The sequence below is a fragment of the Ictidomys tridecemlineatus genome, chromosome 7, assembly GCF_052094955.1.
Source record: "Ictidomys tridecemlineatus isolate mIctTri1 chromosome 7, mIctTri1.hap1, whole genome shotgun sequence".
Taxonomy (NCBI): Eukaryota; Metazoa; Chordata; class Mammalia; order Rodentia; family Sciuridae; genus Ictidomys; species Ictidomys tridecemlineatus.
Window position 1 is genome coordinate 180,514,441 of NC_135483.1, and position 18,599 is coordinate 180,533,039.

An 18,599-nucleotide genomic window follows, 5' to 3' on the forward strand; every position below is an offset into this window, starting at 1 on the left:
TATCTTCATATTTAATTCATGTTATCAAATTATAGCATTTCACTTCAAATGCTTTAATGTTTACAAATAATAAACTGCTTCTAAGGTTGTTTAAAACATTGCTACTGACTTAAATATATAATCTACTTAATCAACCAATTTTCTTCTTCAATGAACTATAGATTTATCAATCTTTATAAAACAAATGTTACATATTCTTCATTTGTTTTTCCTGAAGATAATTTGATAGAAACTCTTGCCTTGAAGAAACCAACTTTAAAAACAATTACCTATGATATATAAAATTTACTTATGTGAAAATACGAAAGATTTTACTTACTCTAAAGAAAAGATCAAGAGAATCTTGAATTGAACGAGGAGGGAGTGGCTTTTTCCTACGAGGGAGGTCGATGGAGAGGTCATTAAACTGTTCTCTTTTGGGAATAGTCTCTCCACATCTGTTAACAATAAAAGGGGACAAATATGTGTATTTAGAGCAATATAAAGATACAAATATACTTGAAACACTCTTCACCCCTGCAGAATTTATAAAGCTGGCATAAGTAACGACAACACTTAGACCTTTTTATGCTTACTTTAACACTTATTAAATTAATACAGAAAAAAAATCTTATTTGTAATATTTAAGTACTTTCTTAAAATACTAAACTTTAAACTTTTATGCTTTCAAAAACCCACAAACTTTTTTCTTTTTTTGGGTACTGAGGGCAGGGGCACTCAACCACTGAGTCACATCCCCAGCCCTATTTTGTATTTGATTCAGAGACAGGATTTCACTGAATTGCTCACTACTCTGCCATTGCTGAGGCTAGCTTTGAACTTTCGATCCTCCAGTCTCAGCTTCCCAAGCCACTAAGATTACAAGTGTGCACCACTGTGCCTGGCTGGATGTATTTTTATAAATTAAAAAAAAAAAAAAAAAAAAAAAGAGCTCATAGATCAAAACACCTTATTTAATTTACTTGAAATTAAACTGATTCTTTTTAGTTTAGCTAACTGCTTTTCACTGGTCCTCTTTATCAGCATTTTGATTTTCAGCCCAGTTCCCTATTGCCACAATTGAAGACTGGGGCATAAGAACAGTTTTCATTCAATAAAAATTTGCTGAATGCTTTCCTGACAATAAAAACTCCCCTCCCCCACCAAAGAAACAATTTATTTAGAATAAAACAAAAGCAGCTCAACTGTGAGCAAGCAGCATAATTGAGCAACAGCTACTTTAAAACTTGGGCAAAAAAGAAAGGGGGAGGGGTACGGTTTCTTAATTTTCTAGAACTCCTGTGTACACAGCATAAGGCAAAGAGGTCAAGTTTTTCTACTTAAAACACCAGCTTTGGCATCATACTTGCAGATACACATAATGGCACTTGACAGGTAGAGTTCTAAGGTGAAACCTGATTTTGTAAAATTCCATATCCTTTGAGTTTGAGTCGTAAAACTCCTGTCAACCATGAGCTATCACTCCCACAGTGATGCTACTCTACTTCGTTAAAGGAATTTTGCAAAACCTTAAAATTAAGGTTATTAATCTTAACTTTGAGTTAATACATATTATCTGTGTGGAGCCCTTTTAATCTGGGTCTAGAGAGCAGAAACAGAGGAAGATTGAGTGAGATGTGCTCTTGCTGGCTGGGAAGCAAACAGTAATGTTGTAAGCTGTCTGTGGGGGCCACATGCCAAAGACCTGGAAACAGCTAGATGCTTATCTCCCACCTCCTACCAGTTGTCACACTGTGTGCCACTGCCTAGCCTGGAATTCTCTTCAATTCTTATCCCACCAAACATTTTTATAGAAAGATAATGACTTAGAAAGGTTCTGTATACTCTGTGGGTTTATGCTTTCTTCCTGATGTGGAAAGGAAGATAAGAATTCATAGCATTTGGTACATCAAAAGAAAGTTTTATTATTTGCCATAAAGAATTAAGAGAAAGAAGTCTTCTCAGAAGTTACTTACGCTTTACAAATGATGGAGTGCTGAACCTCAAACTCCAAATTAGTAATAACTGGACAAGTGTATACTCTGGTAGCTGAAATATCTGATGAATTTTCTTCTCCAGGAATAGACTCAGTCTTCCAAGTTTTATTCAATTTTTCCATATCCTCTTTCAGCTGGTCTAAGCACTGACTTAAAAATTCATGAGCATCCTAAGAAGATAATGATAACATCGTAAGAAGATAATAACATCTGTCATCAAATCAAAACTTTTTTTTTACTAATAATAAAAACAGTTTGTTATCCTTGCACAGTGGCGCATGGCTGTAATCCCAGCAGTTCGGGAGGCTGAGATAGGAGAATCACGAGTTCAAAGTCAGCCTCAGTAACTTAGCAAAGCACCCTGTCTATAAAAGGGCTGATGATGTGGCCTAGTGGTATAGTGCCCGAGGTTCAATCTTCAGTACTAGAAATAAAATAAAATGTCAGTTCAAGATTAAAAAAAACAAAACAAAAAACAAAAAATGCGAGGCTTGTGGCTCAACGGTAGAGCATGCATGAGGCACTGGGTTCAATCCCCAGCACCACATCAAAATAAACAAATAAAATAAAGGTATTTTGTGTCCATCTACAAATTAAAAAAAAAAAAAGCCAGTTTGCTACCAATGTGATTCATATAAGCACCTGAAAGAGAAGTATGTGAACAAGGTCAGATTTATTCTAATAAGGATTTTAGGGCACATATTGTGTGAAGAAAAACAAATGAAAAGGGCTTGGGGTGTAGATCAGTGGTAGAACACTTGTCTGGCATGCACAAGGCCCTGGTTTTGATCTTAGCACTGTAAACCTCACCTCACCCTAACCCAAAACTACAAGTAAAAAAAAAATAATAGATTTTATATTCTTTACTATTCAGTTGCATTAGAATGAATGAATGAATGACTCTCCACTTTGCTAAAATAAGGTTATTTTTCACTGGCACACCACACCTATATATTAAAGTACGATAAAACAAGAAGAATCATACAGAACCTTATAACTTCTTAGGTTTTTCAATCCATGATAATCACATTACCCAAATCACATTTTAAAACAAAAATCAGGGGGGCTGGGATGTGGCTCAAGCGGTAGCGCGCTCGCCTAGCATGCGTGCGGCCCGGGTTCGATCCTCAGCAGCACCACATACCAACAAAGATGTTGTGTCCGCCGAGAATTAAGAAAAAATAAATAAATGTTAAAATTCTCTCTCTCTCTCTCTGTCCCCCTCTCTCACTCTCTCTTTAAAAAAAAAAAAAACATTTTAAAACAAAAATCAGGTTAAATACTAAAATAATTACATTTTCCCATATCTCTGAAATATTTAAAAACCATTTGCTAACTCACATTCTGCATGTAGCCAGAGAATCTCTCTGCTGTAGCTGAAATGGCATTTTTAACTTTCTTGAGTAAGTCCTTTTTGGTCTCTGAATTGCAGATATCTTTTTTAACAAGCAAGTGTGCAAAGCGTCTGGTAAAATAAGAGACAAGGTTAACATGTCCCACAAAACATTAGATGGTATAATAGCACATAAAATTTTAAGCATTAAAATTCCATTATTATATAATCAACAAGGTAAGAGGTTACTAAAGAATGTATATAACAATTACCTGATAAGGGCATTGAGTGGAATTTTCTTCCATGGGATACCTTGTTTAAGCAAGTCATTTGCAAATGATTGAAGTGAAAACAAAGACTGTAAAATTGCATTCATATAGCACGTATTTCCCAAATTGGAGAATCTGAAAAAAAAAAATAGTATTTAAGGTACATTCAGTATAGCGTGGGTATTTCCTAAAGTCTGTGTAGTACAGTAGTACAAAGGGGTTCTCCAGTTAGTCATGCATCAGAATCACTAAAGGGCTTATTAAAACTACACATTATTGGATGGCACACCAGAGACTCTAATTCAGTAGGTCTGGACAGAAAGGGTGCAAAAATATGCATTTCTAACAAGTTACTAGATGATGCTGACACTACCAATATGGAGAAAACCACTTTGAGAACCACTGCATTATAATATCTCGATAATTTAGTTTCATCTAATTGAAAATTAGATACTTGCCATTAGGCTAAATTATTACCTTCCTCTCACCTCAATTTATACCTTTTTTTTTGTATTTAAGGGTATCAGCCCTTTATATATAATATTTGTAGTGAGTATTTACTCTCAATTTATCATTTGCCTTTGTTTTTGGCCATGAAAAAAATCTAATTTTTATATAGTCAAATTAATCAGTCTTTTATTGAATCCTGATCCTGAATCAAATCTACAAAGCCTTTCCCCTACATTAAGATAACAGAAAAATTTGCCAAAAATTTCTCCATGTACTTGAAGAGTTTAATTTTTTATGCTTAGAACTGTTTCATTTGGAATTTATTTACCAGAAAGATGTAACTGTGCCAGGAGTGGTGGCGCATGCCTGTAATCCTAGCAGCTCAGGAGGCTGAGGAAGGAGGATCAAGAGTTCAAAGCCAGCCTCAAGCAAAAGAGAGGCACTAAGCAACTCAGTGAGACTCCGTCTCTAAATAAATACAAAATAGGGCTGGTGATGTAGCTCAGGAGTCAAGTGCCCCTGAGTTCAATCCCCAGTACCTAAAAAAAAGATGTATCTGAATATTTTTCAAAATGACTACATATTTATTCTAATGTTTTAATAAAGTCCATTGTTCCTATAATCAGGACTATCTATTCTATTCTATAGCCCATCTAATTACTCATTAGTACAATGAATTATAATGAATTGATACCATCTTAAAATATCTGGTAGGACTATTCTTCCTATTTCTATTCAGCATTTTCCTACTATTTTTCTGTATTTATTTTTCCATATGAATTTTTTCACAGAAACATATCAATTACTACAGCTTCATAAAAAAGCTGACCGTATTGGGATCACATTAAATTTACTGTAGAGATAACTATGTATCTTGATATGCTAAGATGTCCTAACCATGAATAATTGATATTTTCTATGCATTTCAATTTACTATTGGAGTACTTTGTAATTTTCTTCAATTTGAAAAATTCTTAAGTTTATTCCCAAGTATTTTTCTTTTTTGGTGCTAATGTAAATTGGATTTTCTCTTTCTACAACTTCAAACTGGTTATTTGTATTGGCATGTCTGCTAATTTTCAGTCCTGCTTATCTGGCTAAATACTTTAATTGTTTTAGCTACTTTAACATCGACTCACCATGGTTTCTAGGTATTTCATTTACAATTATTATGCTTCTACTTTTTTCCTTATCTAATTACATTGACTAATACCTCCAACACAACATTAAACAAAAGTAAAAATAGTAAGTATCCTTGTTATGGGTTAGCATCCACAATTCAAGGCTGGGGGTATAGCTCAGTTGGTAGAGTTGCCTTGTATCCAAAGGACTTGCATTAGGACTTCTTGCAGCATTATTTATAAGTGATATTTATACTTTTTTTGTGCTTCTTGAATAGGTTTGGTTATACCTGTTTCATGAAAAGTAAGCACCAGAATCCTTTCCTCGATTTCTAAGCTCTGAAATAATTTGTGTAGCACTACGATTCTGTGATTTCTGAACATATCACAGAAATTTCCTGTGAAATCACTTCAACCTGGTGCTTTTTATGTGAGGAAGCCCCTTGATAAGTTTCATTTCTTTCCACATAAACTGTTTTAAGTTTTCTATCTTGAGGGATCAATTTGGTAAAATATATTTCATTTAAGTTTTAAAATCCTTTTATTTTTAATTTTTAGATATATACATGACAATAGGTGTATTTTGATATATTATACATAAATGAGGGTGCAACTCATTACGATGCTGATTCCTTTCTTGTGGTTGAACATGATGTGGAGTTACACTGGTCATGTACTCACATATGAACATAATAGGAAAGTTATGTCCGATTCATTCTACTGTCTTTCCTGTTCCCACCCTACCCCCTTCCCTTCACTCCTCTTTTGTCTAATCCAATGAACTTCTATACTTCCCCTCCCAGCCCTCCCTTGTTATGGGTTAGCATCCAAATATCAGAGAGAACATTCAACCATTGATTTTTGGGGGACTGGCTTATTTCACTTAGCAGGATATTCTCTAGTTTCATCCATTTACTTGAAATTCTTTTTTTAAAATATATTTTTAGCTTAGATAGACACAATATCTTTATTTTTGTTAATTTGTTTTTATGTGGTGCTGAGGATCAAACCCAATGCCTCACACAGGCGAGGCAAGCCCTCTACCACTGAGCTATACACCAGGACCACTTGAAATTCTTTTTGCCAAGTACAAAATAGTCTCAAATGATTCTTTAAATTTCTTCTTTATCAACAATTATTTCCCACTGTCATTTCTTATCTTGCTTCCCTTCTTCCTATATTGTCTAAAAATCCAGTGACTTATCTATTTCATCATTTTTTTTCAAGTAACTAGCACAGATGCTCCTTGACTTAAGAACGGCTTGTTATATCCCATATAAAACCATTGTAAGTTGTAAATATTTATAAGTTGAAAACGCACTAAATACATGTAATCTACCAAAAATCACAGCTGAGCAACAAACAGCTATACAGTGTCAGCTGTTTACCCTCAGACTGCATGCCTGACTGGGAGCTGTGGTTTGTTGCCATTGCTGTTGCCTAGTATCACAGGAGTGAGTATAGTGTCGCATATTGCTAGCCTGGGAAAAGATCAAAATTTAAAATTTGAAGTATAGTTTCTTCCAAATATGTATCACTTTTGTACCATTTTAAAGTAAAAAACTACTAAACTGAACCAATGTAAGTTGGGGACTATGGACTCTGATTTGTTAATATGATTCACTGTTTTTTAGTTCACCATTTCATGCAACTCTCTTCATTTTTATTACTTCCTTCTTTGTGTTTTATTTTGGTTTGTTATTTTTTCATTTGGAACTCAGAATTGATTTATTTTCAATCTTTTATTTGCATTGATATATACAGGTGTTCTTTGGTTTAAGACTGTATACTTATGTATTCTCACCACTAATTTTTCTCTGATGATTACACTTTAATGTATCCCATGGATATGGTATGTAGTATTTCCAATTTTATTCATTTTCAGAATATCTGCAATTTGTTTGTTTAACCCAAGAGTCTCTTAATATGATTTTTTGAGTTTCTAGGTAGAAGGTACCTTTTTGATATTTAGTTTCATGCTTGATTTTTTTTTTTTTTTTTTTGGTACTGGGGATTGACCATAGGAGTGCTTAACCACTGAGCTGCATCCCTAGCCCTTTTTAAAATTTTATTTAGAGAGAGGGTTTTGCTGACTTGCTTAGGGCCTTGCTGAGTTGCTGAGGTTGGCTTTGAACTCAAGATCCTTCTGCCTCAGCCTCTCAAGCTGCTGTGATTACAAGTGTGTACCACCATACCCAGCTTCTAAGAATGTTCTTAAACAACTACCAACATTGAAATCTAAATTTAGTATGTTGGTAGTTAATATTTAATTTTCCCTTTCTGAGAATGATTTCTTCAGGTTTCATAAGTCTTCCCCTCGTATATGTTTTTTTCATGTAAATACTTGAGTCTCTTGTCTCTTTCAATATTTACAAGCTTAGACAGCAGAAACAGGAACACTACATAGGAATTTTGCTTGCATATCTACTTAGAAGGTAATTTAAAGATGTACTGTCTCCTGGTAGTGCCAAAGCATGTATCATGTGTGCTCCTCTTTGCACTCCTCATTGATTTCATGGCTTTCTTTTAAAACAAACAAACAAACAAACAAACAGATTTTGTAAGGAACTCTAAAATTAGGTAGCCTCCTTTATCCTGAAGACCTGGAAGTTTTCTACTCATATTTTTTTAAAAAAGGAATCCCTGGTCCTGAACACTTTTTTTGGTACCGGAAATTGAACCCAGGGATGCCCTACCACTAAGCTACATCCTCAGCCCTTTTTATTTTGAGATAGGGTTGGTTTTGCTAAGTTGAAGATACCGGTCAATGCTCAACTTAGCAAAGCCTTAAGCAAATTATAAAGACACTGTATTTAATAAAAAATTTTAAAGGGCTGGGGATGTAGTTTAGTGATAAAGCACCCCGAGGTTCAAGCCCCCATAAAAAATAAATGAATAAATAAAACAGCTTTCCTTAGTCTTAACAATTTCAACAATTTATCCTATAGAAGTTTCATGAAATACTATAAAACATATGTGTGTATACACAAACACACATATAAATGTTCATTCTATCTTGGGTTATATTTGGAAAACAGAGAAACTTAAAATGCATACTAACATAGTTTAAAGTTCTGTATTAATACATAAGAATTATTATGCAGTGAAAAATTAGAGAACAAACAATATAGCACAATGCTTAAGAATTCAACTGGAGTCCAACTGCCTGGATTTAACACTGCTGTCCTATTGACTATATCACTTTAAGCAAGTTAATTAACTTTCCTAAACCTTAGCTACTTACATGTATAAAAGCAGAATTTTAATATATCTATCTGACATAGCTGTTGAAAGAGTTTAAAGAAAAAAGGACTAAACCCTTAGAATACAAAATCTGGCACATAATAAACACTTTAGGTGTGACAGCTACTATCATTATTTCAGTTATATTATGATCTCATTTTTTATGTCTAACAAAAATATAATCATAAAGGTGCTGAAAAGAATACATTAAAAACGACATTGAAAGTATATCAGTACTAAGAGGCAGTGTATGAGCTTGGAGAATCTTTGTTTTTGCCTTTAAAAAGAAAATTATATATACTTCAAAAAATCATCTGGAGATCAGATAATGGACTCAACATTTCTTATGGATGCGTGAAATCTTTCATAAGTGATCTAATTTGTAAATATTTTAGAGCTATAATTAATGTGACTCCTTTCATTATTTTTTATAACATAGCACAATTAAATTGAATTATTTTATAAAACAGAAAGTGAAAAATTACCCACCCCTGCAGTTGTTGCTGTTGGTGAGAGGAAAGGGGCATTCTTGGTTTGTTCCAGCCAGTGTAATCCTGGTTACACCTCAGTTTTTTAACAGAAAGAGGAGTTGGCTGAGGAAGAAATCCCAAACTTCTTTTGGCAGAGGGAGTCTGGCTTGAAACAGTCCTATTTAAAAAAAAAAAAAAAAAGTAAATAAGGAAGAAGCAAAATAAAAATTTGAAAGTTACTACGGTACTCCAGTAGATTCAAAGAAGTCACTATCTAGGGGAAGAAATCTTAAACTTAGGGTAATAATGGTAAAATGGTAATTAAAGTCACTTGGAGGGGAAACTCATAAATATGAATTAGTAAGTTTACGGACGGAGAGCCAAAGAGGTTTATAATACTATATATATTTAACCCATAAGCAAAATAATCCAAGTTAATGGCTTGAGGAAAACTATATAATTACACTAAAACTATATAATTATACTTTATTATTCACTTTTATCCATTTTAGAGATTTCACACATTAGTTTACCTAGTCTTGGACAGATTTAGGCAGTCAACTTTTTCCACAATTACAAATAGCAACACTGAAACAGACAAATTAAGGGTCCCTCTATAAGAACAACTTCCCGATAGCATCCTGTATTTCCTCATACTGAGAGTAAAAGCTGAAGAGTTGCCTCTCCTGGCCTGAAGGATGACAAGGAAGATGAGAATAGGAACTGCCCTCTGCTGTGGCCTGTCTAGCACAGGATATTTAAATCCACATATGCCTTTTGTCCCACTTTGCTGCCTCTTATAAAAGCTTTCCTGGCTCTTGAATTTTCCAAAGACAGAAATTTAAAACAAAAAAGTTTCTATCTTCCTTCAAAGCTGACTTTGAATAAAATCTATTTTCCTGCCAATCTGACTCTGGGTTTGTGGAGCAATAAATGGTAAAGCCCAGTTTCTTGCCCCTGAAAGGTATAGTTCTGCCTGGTACCAACACAACAAACATTTCCTACTCAATTTCCTTAAGAAAAACTTCTAGTTTATATGTTTCTAAGTGGAAATATTCAAGGTATTTTTAATTGTTTTAGATACAGTGTTTTCCAAAAAGCCAAAAGCAATTTATATTTCTACCAAAATGAACTGTTATTTTCTCACTTCTCCATTGCTTATTATTAGAAGTTTTAATTTTAAACAGAATAGTGATACTTGAACTTGATGTTATTTATCTTGCACTTCCCTGACTACCACTAACAATGAACATATTTTTATTTTTTTTTCTTTGAAATGCTTTTCTATATACTTTGTTTTACACTGGGTTCTTAATGATTTGTAGTTCTTTACATATTCTGTACAATAATCCTTTGTCTATCATATATCTAAGTTTAAAAGTTTTTGGTAGTGAAATTTATTTTTTCTTTCATGGCTTTGATTTGTGTGTGTTTTAAAAGAAATCATCCTGTGCCATAAGCTCACAGAAATATTCATCAGTATTTTCTCTAAAAGGTTTAAATTTGTTTTTCCTCTCTCTTTAAGTCTTTAATTCACATTCTCCTGTCATGTTGTGAGAAAAGAATACAAATTACTTTATTTTCCTTTCATGGTACTGGGGATTAATAAGAATCTCTCAGGTGGTAGGCAAGTACTCTACCACTGAGCCACATCCCCAGCCCTTTCCATTTTTAAAAATCTTGACACAGGGATTTTGCTCAGTTGCAGAAGCTGACCTCAAACTTGCCATAATCCTGCCTCAGCTTCATAACTAGCTGGGATTTCAGGTGAGCATCAACACACCCAGCTTCATGATTTACCTTCCTATAAGGAAAACCAGTTGCTCCAAATTACTTATTGTCTGGCTAGGCCATGCATTAGGCACTATTTTTTGTTGTTGTTGTTTTTGTTTGGGTGCGGGGGAACCTAGGATTGAACTCAGGGGCACTTGACCACTAAGCCACATCTCCAGCCCTATTTTGTATTTTATTTAGAGACAGAGTCTCACTGAATTGCTTAGCATCTTGCTTTTGCTGAGGCTGGCTTTGAACTCTCAATCCTCCTGTCTCAGCCTCCCAAACTGCTAGGATTACAGGCATGTGCCACTGCATCCGGCTGCTTATTTTTGTTTCTATACTTAATTTTCAATTAAGTTATTATTTTTTATATATTTTTTAAAGTTATAGTTGGACACAATATCTTTATTTTATTTATTTATTTTATGTGGTAATGAGAATCAAACCCAGGATCTCCCACATGCCAGGCGAGTGCTCTACAGCTGAGCCATAATCCCAGGCCCTTAATGTCTTTTTTTCTTCCAGTATCTTTACAATGATTTCCTTTACCACAGGTTTTAAGCACTAATTATACTGTACTTGGTATAGCTTTCAGTATGCTTTATGAGGCTTCTTCCACTGTGGTTTTATATTATTCAGTAAACTTGAAAATCTTTTAGATTATTTTCTTGAAATACTTGCTTTCTCACTTTTTCTCTCCTCCTTGGGGACTCTAATTTAAGAGATATATTTGGGGGGCTGTGGTTGTGGCCAAGTGGTAGAGCGCTTTCCTAGCATGCAGAAGGCACTGGGTTCGATCCTCAGTACCACATAAGTAAAAAATAAAGATACTGTGTCCACCAAAAGCTAAAAAATAAACATTTAAAAAAAAAAGAGAGAGAGAGAGAGATATTTGGCCACCTGAAGCTGCTCCTCAGCTCACTGTAACTCTGTTAATATTTTAGTCTTTTTTTCCCCTCTTTGTTTCACAGTAGATAATTTCTATTATTATTGTTTAAATTCATTAATCTTTTGTTTTGCACTATCTAATCTGCTGTTAATCTGGTGTATTTTTCAAATTGCATTGTAGGTTTTTTTTTTTTTTTTAAGAGAGAATCTTTTTCGTAGATGGACACAACACAATGCCTTTATTTTTATGTGGTGCTGAGAATCGACCCCGGGTCGTGCCCGTGCTAGGTGAGCGCTCTACTGCTGAGCCACAATCCCAGCCCCATTTTAGGGTTGTTGTTTTTTTTAAAATATTTATTCAAATTTGTTATACATGACAGCAGAATACATTTCAATTCATAGTACATACAGAGCACAATTTTTCATATCTCTGGTTGTACAAAGTAGAGTCACACCATTCAAGTGCATTATAGTTTTGATATCTAAAATTTTAAGTTTTAAAAAAGATATCTTCTGCCAGCCACAGTGTTGCATGCCCATAATTCTAGCAGCTCAGAGGCTGAGGCCGGAGGATTTTGAGTTCAAAGGGAGCCTCAGCAACTTAGCAAGGCCCTAAGCAACTCAGCAAGAGCCTGTCTCTAAATAAAATATAAAAAAAGGGGACTGGGGTTGTAGCTCAGTGGTATAGTGCTTGCCTAGCACATGTGAGGCACTGGGTTCAATTCTCAGCACCACATAAAAATAAATAAAATAAAGCTATTGTGTCCATTAAAAAATGTATACATATATATATATATGTATATATAAAAGGGCTGGTGATGTAGTTCTGTGGTTAAACACTCCTGAGTTCAAACCTCAGTACAAAAAAAAGGTATCTTCTATGTCTATTTGATGTTTGTTCTTCTATTTTCAACATGCAGAATATAAATATCTGTTTACTAATTCTATCATCTATGTCATTTCTTTTTTTTTTAAGAGAAAGAGAGAGAATTTTTTTAATATTTATTTTTTAGTTTTCAGTGGACACAACAGCTTTGTTTGTATGTGGTGCTGAGGATGGAACCCGGGCCGCACGCATGCCAGGCAAGCGCGCTACCGCTTGAGCCACATCCCCAGCCCATCTATGTCATTTCTGAGTCAGTATTTATTGAATCTCCTCCTTAGAGTTTATATTTTCCTGCTTGTTTGAATGTCTACTGTTTTCTTGGATGGCAGGTAGATGTGAATTTTACATTTTTAGGTGATGGATATTTCATACTTCTACAAACATTCTTTAACTCTGTTCTGGGATATGGTTAACTTTCTGGGAACAGTCTTTCAGGGTTTTGCTTTTAAGGTTTAGTTTGTGGGACCAGAACAGAAATTGGTCTAGTGATAGTTTTCCTCACTAACAAGTCAAGACCTTTCTTAGTTTTCAAACTGCTGCTACTAGGAACAGAAATTATGCCTAGCTTATTGTGAACATCAAGTATTATTTCCTTACATCTTAGGCGAGCACTCTACCATTAAGCCACAATCCCAGCCCCTCTCATCTTTTTTTTTATACTTTTATTTTATTTATTGTTTATGTGGTGCTGAGGATTGAACCCAGGGCCTTGCATGTGCTGGGCGAGTGCTCTACCACTGAGCCACAACCCCAGCCCCCTTCCTTACATCTTTTTGAGTAGTTCTTTCCCTGACCTTGGATATTCTCAGCCCCAAACAAGGTACAAACATTATTCAACTAAATACTCAAGGAAGATCCTCTACAGATCTCTGCAGTTCTTTCTTTGTGAAGCTCTGTCCCCTCTGGTACTCTGCTGTGTAAATTCTAATCAGCTGGCCTCCCTGGACTCCTAGGTTCATTTCCTCAATGTAGGAAGAGCACAGGGCTCTGCCTGTTTCCCTCACCCAGTGCTATGAGTTGGGAACCTCTACGAAGTAAGCTGGGGCAGTCATAAGATTCATTTCATTTGTTTTGCATCTCTCAGGGGATCATGGTCCACTGTGTAATAACCAATGTCTTAAGTTCTTAGCTATTTCAGGAGAGAAGATAAAACCAGTCCCTAGTACTTCACCTTGGCGAGAAGAAACAATCTTTAACTTTTTTTTAATATTTATTTTTTGGGGGGCTGGGTATGTGGCTCAAGTGGTAGCGTGCTTTCCTAGCATGCGTGAGGTACTGGGTTCGATTCTCAGCACCACATAAAAATAAAATAAAATAAAGATATTGTGTCCAACTAAACAAAACTGAAAAATAAATATTTAAAAAAAATATTTATTTTTTAGTTGTAGTTGGACACAATACCTTTTTTATTTATTTATTGTTTATGTGGTGCTGAGGATCAAACCCAGGGCCTCGCACATGCTAGGCGAGTGCTCTACCACTGAGTCACAACCTCAGCCCACAATCTTTTTTAATGTGTCTATTTAACTTAACTGCAGCTGCTTCATAAATAAGGAACTTTAAATGTTTTAATATCTCTGTACCCTTCCTCCCTCTTGTATTTCTTCTCATTGTCCAATATTTTATTCATTCTTTACTTTTAATCCTACCAATTCCCATTTCACAAAAACTATCAAAATGTATTTATATACATAGAATAACCTCAAAAAGATATTGTTAACAGTTGTTGCTTCTGGAAAGAAATAATGAAAACTAGGAGATAGAAAGAAATATTTTTTTACTGTATATACCCAATGTCTTTTGAACTTTATACCACATGCACTTATTAGCCAAACAGCTAAAAATAGTTAGCTTTTTAAAATATGCTTTTTAAACTTCCTGGCTCACTTATTTTTTCTACTCCTTGTTTTTGCATATCTAAAAACAACATTCTTTTACATTCTTCAATTGTAATTTAACTTGGTATAGAATTTTTATGCTATAAATCTGTTACCATCTGTCTTCTATTCCTATGGTTGCTTATGTCAATCTGACTTTCTCTTCTATAAAGGTCATTATTCTCTTTTAAATTTTTATTTAGCCACCATCTTCTATAATGACTTTTTAAAAGAATATTTGTTATTTGGCATTTGTTGGAGGTTTTTCAATGTGAGGACTTTCATTATTTTTATCCATTATTTCTCTGACTATTCCTTGCCTTCATTCTCCTTCATCTTTTTTTCCTGTAATACTCAGAAGACATGGAGGATAGACCAAGAAGCCCAACTTAATTATCTTATCAATTTTATTTATACTGATCACTTCCTCACTCTACTGCATTCCACAATCTTTTTACCAAATGCTTGGTAATTGCCTCTGTCTTGTCTTCTACTGAACACAGGACTTTATGTTTTGGATTCTTAATTCTCGCCCCTATATAGGTAACACTGAAGCAGATGCCATTTGTTGTAAGTCCCATTTTTGAATCTTTTGTTCTCTATTCAGAGAGCATCAGTAAATAGCAAATTAAAAGTAGTTATTTAAAAGTAGTTATTAGCATCAACAGGTAGTTATACAGAAATGTTTTGCTCTCATTTATTAGCTCAGAGAGTTGTTCTAGATACCCAGCTTCATATCTTCTAAGTGGTGTCACAATTCCCAACCTCATTCTGGTTTTGACTTCATTTTGTGTCTTCCCTGTGCCTTATGACTTTAGTTTTTGCTCATTATTGGTTTTCACACCAATCTGGAAATTTTCACATGATATTTGAGGGTAGCTTTGCACTAACATGATTTTTCTCCCAAATGTTCCTATCTGGAACGAATATGCTCATTCTTCTATTTTAATAAATTTGTGTATTTAATAAACCACTTGCAAACCAAATTTAGGCATTTTTAAAAAAATTGATTGCTTTAAAATTCTTCTAATGAGACGAAATAAGTCAAGATTTTAAGTATAAATAACTTAGTTACCACTGTAGTCATAAAGCACTTGAGAGGTACCACACAAGGTTGAATATACATAAATATACAGTATCTAGTTGTTTACTTTATCTTAATCATTTTATACAAATAAGATGTCTTTATCACTTTGAATTAACCTCCAATAAAAAGACAAAATATGACAAGTCATCATACAGCATATACATTACACACCACATATATTATACATGCATATATATTATATTCCTTCACTTTTTACATTTTAAACCATCACCCCTCTGTACCACATTCTACAATCATGTCTTCTCAACAAGTGCTTAGCAGTTGTGTTATATGTATCCAATAAACCTAAAAAATATATAGAATCAACAATTAAATTTCAGACTAGCTTTCTCCAATAAAAGATACTCATGAAATTTTTGTTAAAATAAAACCTTAATTTTTAGAAAGCAGCTTAACAAATACACCGGAAACAAAGGCATCATTAAAAAGGCCTCAGGAGAAATCTTATTAGGCTCATTACTTGGGAGGATGGAAAATACAGTGGTCTAGAATCTGATAATATCACCAATCACAACCTGTGGCCTCAGTGTAAGTTTTCTGAGATCTAAGATTATTCACTTGTTGAAAAAATTTTTGAAAAGAGATCAAGTTAGAGCTGAGCATAGTGGCACATCCCTATAATTTCAGCAACTTGGGAGGCTGAGACAGGAAGATCACAAATTTAAGGAAACTTGGAGCCACTAATTTAGCAAGACCCTATCTCAAAATGAAAAATAAAAATAAAAAGGGCTGGGACTGGAGAGTAGCTCAGTGGTAGAGTGCCCCTGTGTTAAATCCCCAGTACCACAAAAAAAAAAAAAAAAAAAAAAAGATGGAGACAGAGCAAGAGAGTAGAGCGAGAGATATCAAACTAACACAGTTCTAAAGTAATTTCTAACTGAACTGTCAAAATTCTATGTATCTCATTTAATTTTGATATGCTTAAATTAGGTAATTCACTTAGAAACATAATGCATAGCCCATTCCACCATTCAAAATTCTGAAAAAGAAAGCTCTTCAAATTTTCCATAAGGCACACAATTAATGCATACCTGTCTAGGTTAGAGGCACCAGAAGAGTAGTCCTTAGACCCAACTCTGCTACCATAAAATGATGATGACTGCAAAGGCAAAAGCCCTATAAAACAAGCAAACAAAGAAAAAATTTAACATTTAAATCAACCATTCAAATTCATTTAATAATAAATTATATACTGGTCTTGTTTACATTAAACTGTTTTTTCCCTTTGTTTTCATCAAATTAAAACACATGTATATTTACAGATTAAGTACTATGGGAAAAGAATAGTAAAGGAAGGTTCCCTTGCCCAAAAGCTCTATAAACTTTTGATTCTAGTTTCTAACCATTTTTCGAAACTTAGTTTTTCTTCTTCTATACAGTGCTAGAAGTCTGCGCTTTCTACTATTTCTTTTTTAAAATTTTATTCTAATTTGTTATATATGACAGCAGAATGCATTTCAATTCATATTACACATATAGCACAATTTTTCATATCTCTGGTTGTACACAACATAGAGTCACACCACTTGTGTCTTCATGCATGTACTTAGAGTAATGATATCCATCTCATTCCACGCCTTTCTACTATTTCTTTATGTATTCATTTTAAACAGTATCAGTTGACTCTTCATTATAGAAAATTAGAAGATTTTCATTCACATGACCCCAAACTGAGGTCCACAAAGATGTGTACTGAGGATACTTTTGTCTCCTCTCTCCAACCAATTATTAGTTGTGTTAACTTTAGTTCTTTTACTGATTAACCCTGTGACTCTACTGCACGTGTATGTATGTATGTATGTGTGTGTGTGTGTGTGTATACACACACACACATATATATTTGTAGTTGTAGATGGACAGCATGCCCTCATTTTATTTGTTTATTTTTATGTGGTGCTGAGGATGGAACCCAGTGCTCTACACATTTTAGGCAAGCGCTCTGCCACTGAGCCCCAGCACCAGCCATACACTTCTATGTTTTCCTTAACTTCAACATTATTAAAGTTAAGGAAAATATATTTTTCTGCTTTCTAACTATTGGATGATTATAAAAGCTGAAAACCAACAAGTTGAGTTTATATCATTTAAGTATTAAATATTTCAGAGTTAAAACTCATATTGGATACTTCTTTCTGTAGGAATCAATATAACAATCCCAAACCACTAATAGGAGAACACTTCAGAGACCTAAGTAAATTCTTCATTATCAATTTATCAAAACTACAACATATTTTAGCTTGATTCAATTTAAGCTGACATGATATTCCAATCACTACCAGATATCTGAGTCTCTAAGAATTTCATATAATCAGACACATAGGTCAATGTGGGAAAGATCTGACAAAAATTCATAAACATCCTTTCAGTTTTTATAAAAGCATTATAAGGCAATTTTAAACAACGGCTTTAGACAACACTTTCAATGTCTTCTAAATAAGATTATCTTATAAGTAGAAACATTGATTAATTTTTATTTCAACCAATTTAACTTCTCTGATTCAATCTATGGTCCTAGTAGCTGTGACAACAAAAGAGCTTAATTTCAGACAGTCAAAAAGAGAAAGAAGGTAAAGCCTGGATCATATATATATATATAAAATACAAGTTTCCTTATATTTCTAACACTATAAAAATATCTTAGTAGGGTGGGAATGTGGCTCAGTGGTAGAACACTTGCTTAGTATGTGTGAGGCCCTGGGTTCAATCCCCAGCACTGCAAAAAAATAAAGAAATAAAATTAAAAATACGCACATACACAAACACACACACATTCTTTGGCTAAATACTGGGTATGAATTAGAGCCTAATAACTACTAATAAATTGCGCATTATTCCTGAATAATGTAGACATATGTCCCGGTTTAAGTATTTATTTCTAATCTAATACAGTATCAAATAAATCTTATATAGAAGACCTAAACTTACCTGATGTCCGATTTTCTTCTGTCTGTTTCAAACTCAGTTGCTTTTCTCTACTACTGATTAAATACTTTCTGGCAGGATCTGTCATAGCCTTGTTGTTCCTATAGTTAATAATTTTAAATCAATGTAATATAAATATATAAAGATATTAATAATTTTAACAGTTGTCATTAAAAAATTTATATTTCAAGTGCCAAAGTCATTGACATGCCTAAAAGTTAGGCAATGAGGTTGTTAAATCTTCAAGTGCTCAGTGAATTAGCTAAGAATTATGAAAATA

The 18,599-nt window shown here is 33.9% G+C and overlaps 1 protein-coding gene across 4 annotated transcripts in view; it reads right to left on the minus strand.

Annotated features, from left to right (window-relative positions):
* The window catches only part of Usp37 (ubiquitin specific peptidase 37), an 84,198-nt gene that overhangs the window by 36,811 nt on the left and 28,788 nt on the right, over positions 1 to 18,599 (minus strand). For all 4 annotated transcript variants that reach the window (XM_078018014.1, XM_021729932.3, XM_021729931.3 and 1 more), the window contains 7 exons: positions 18,323 to 18,420; positions 16,429 to 16,513; positions 8,882 to 9,040; positions 3,582 to 3,713; positions 3,318 to 3,441; positions 1,956 to 2,146; positions 320 to 437 (listed from right to left, as the gene is read on the minus strand). In XM_078018014.1, coding sequence (XP_077874140.1) covers positions 320 to 437; positions 1,956 to 2,146; positions 3,318 to 3,441; positions 3,582 to 3,713; positions 8,882 to 9,040; positions 16,429 to 16,513; positions 18,323 to 18,420 — 907 coding nt within the window. The remainder of the gene's footprint in view (positions 1 to 319; positions 438 to 1,955; positions 2,147 to 3,317; positions 3,442 to 3,581; positions 3,714 to 8,881; positions 9,041 to 16,428; positions 16,514 to 18,322; positions 18,421 to 18,599) is intronic.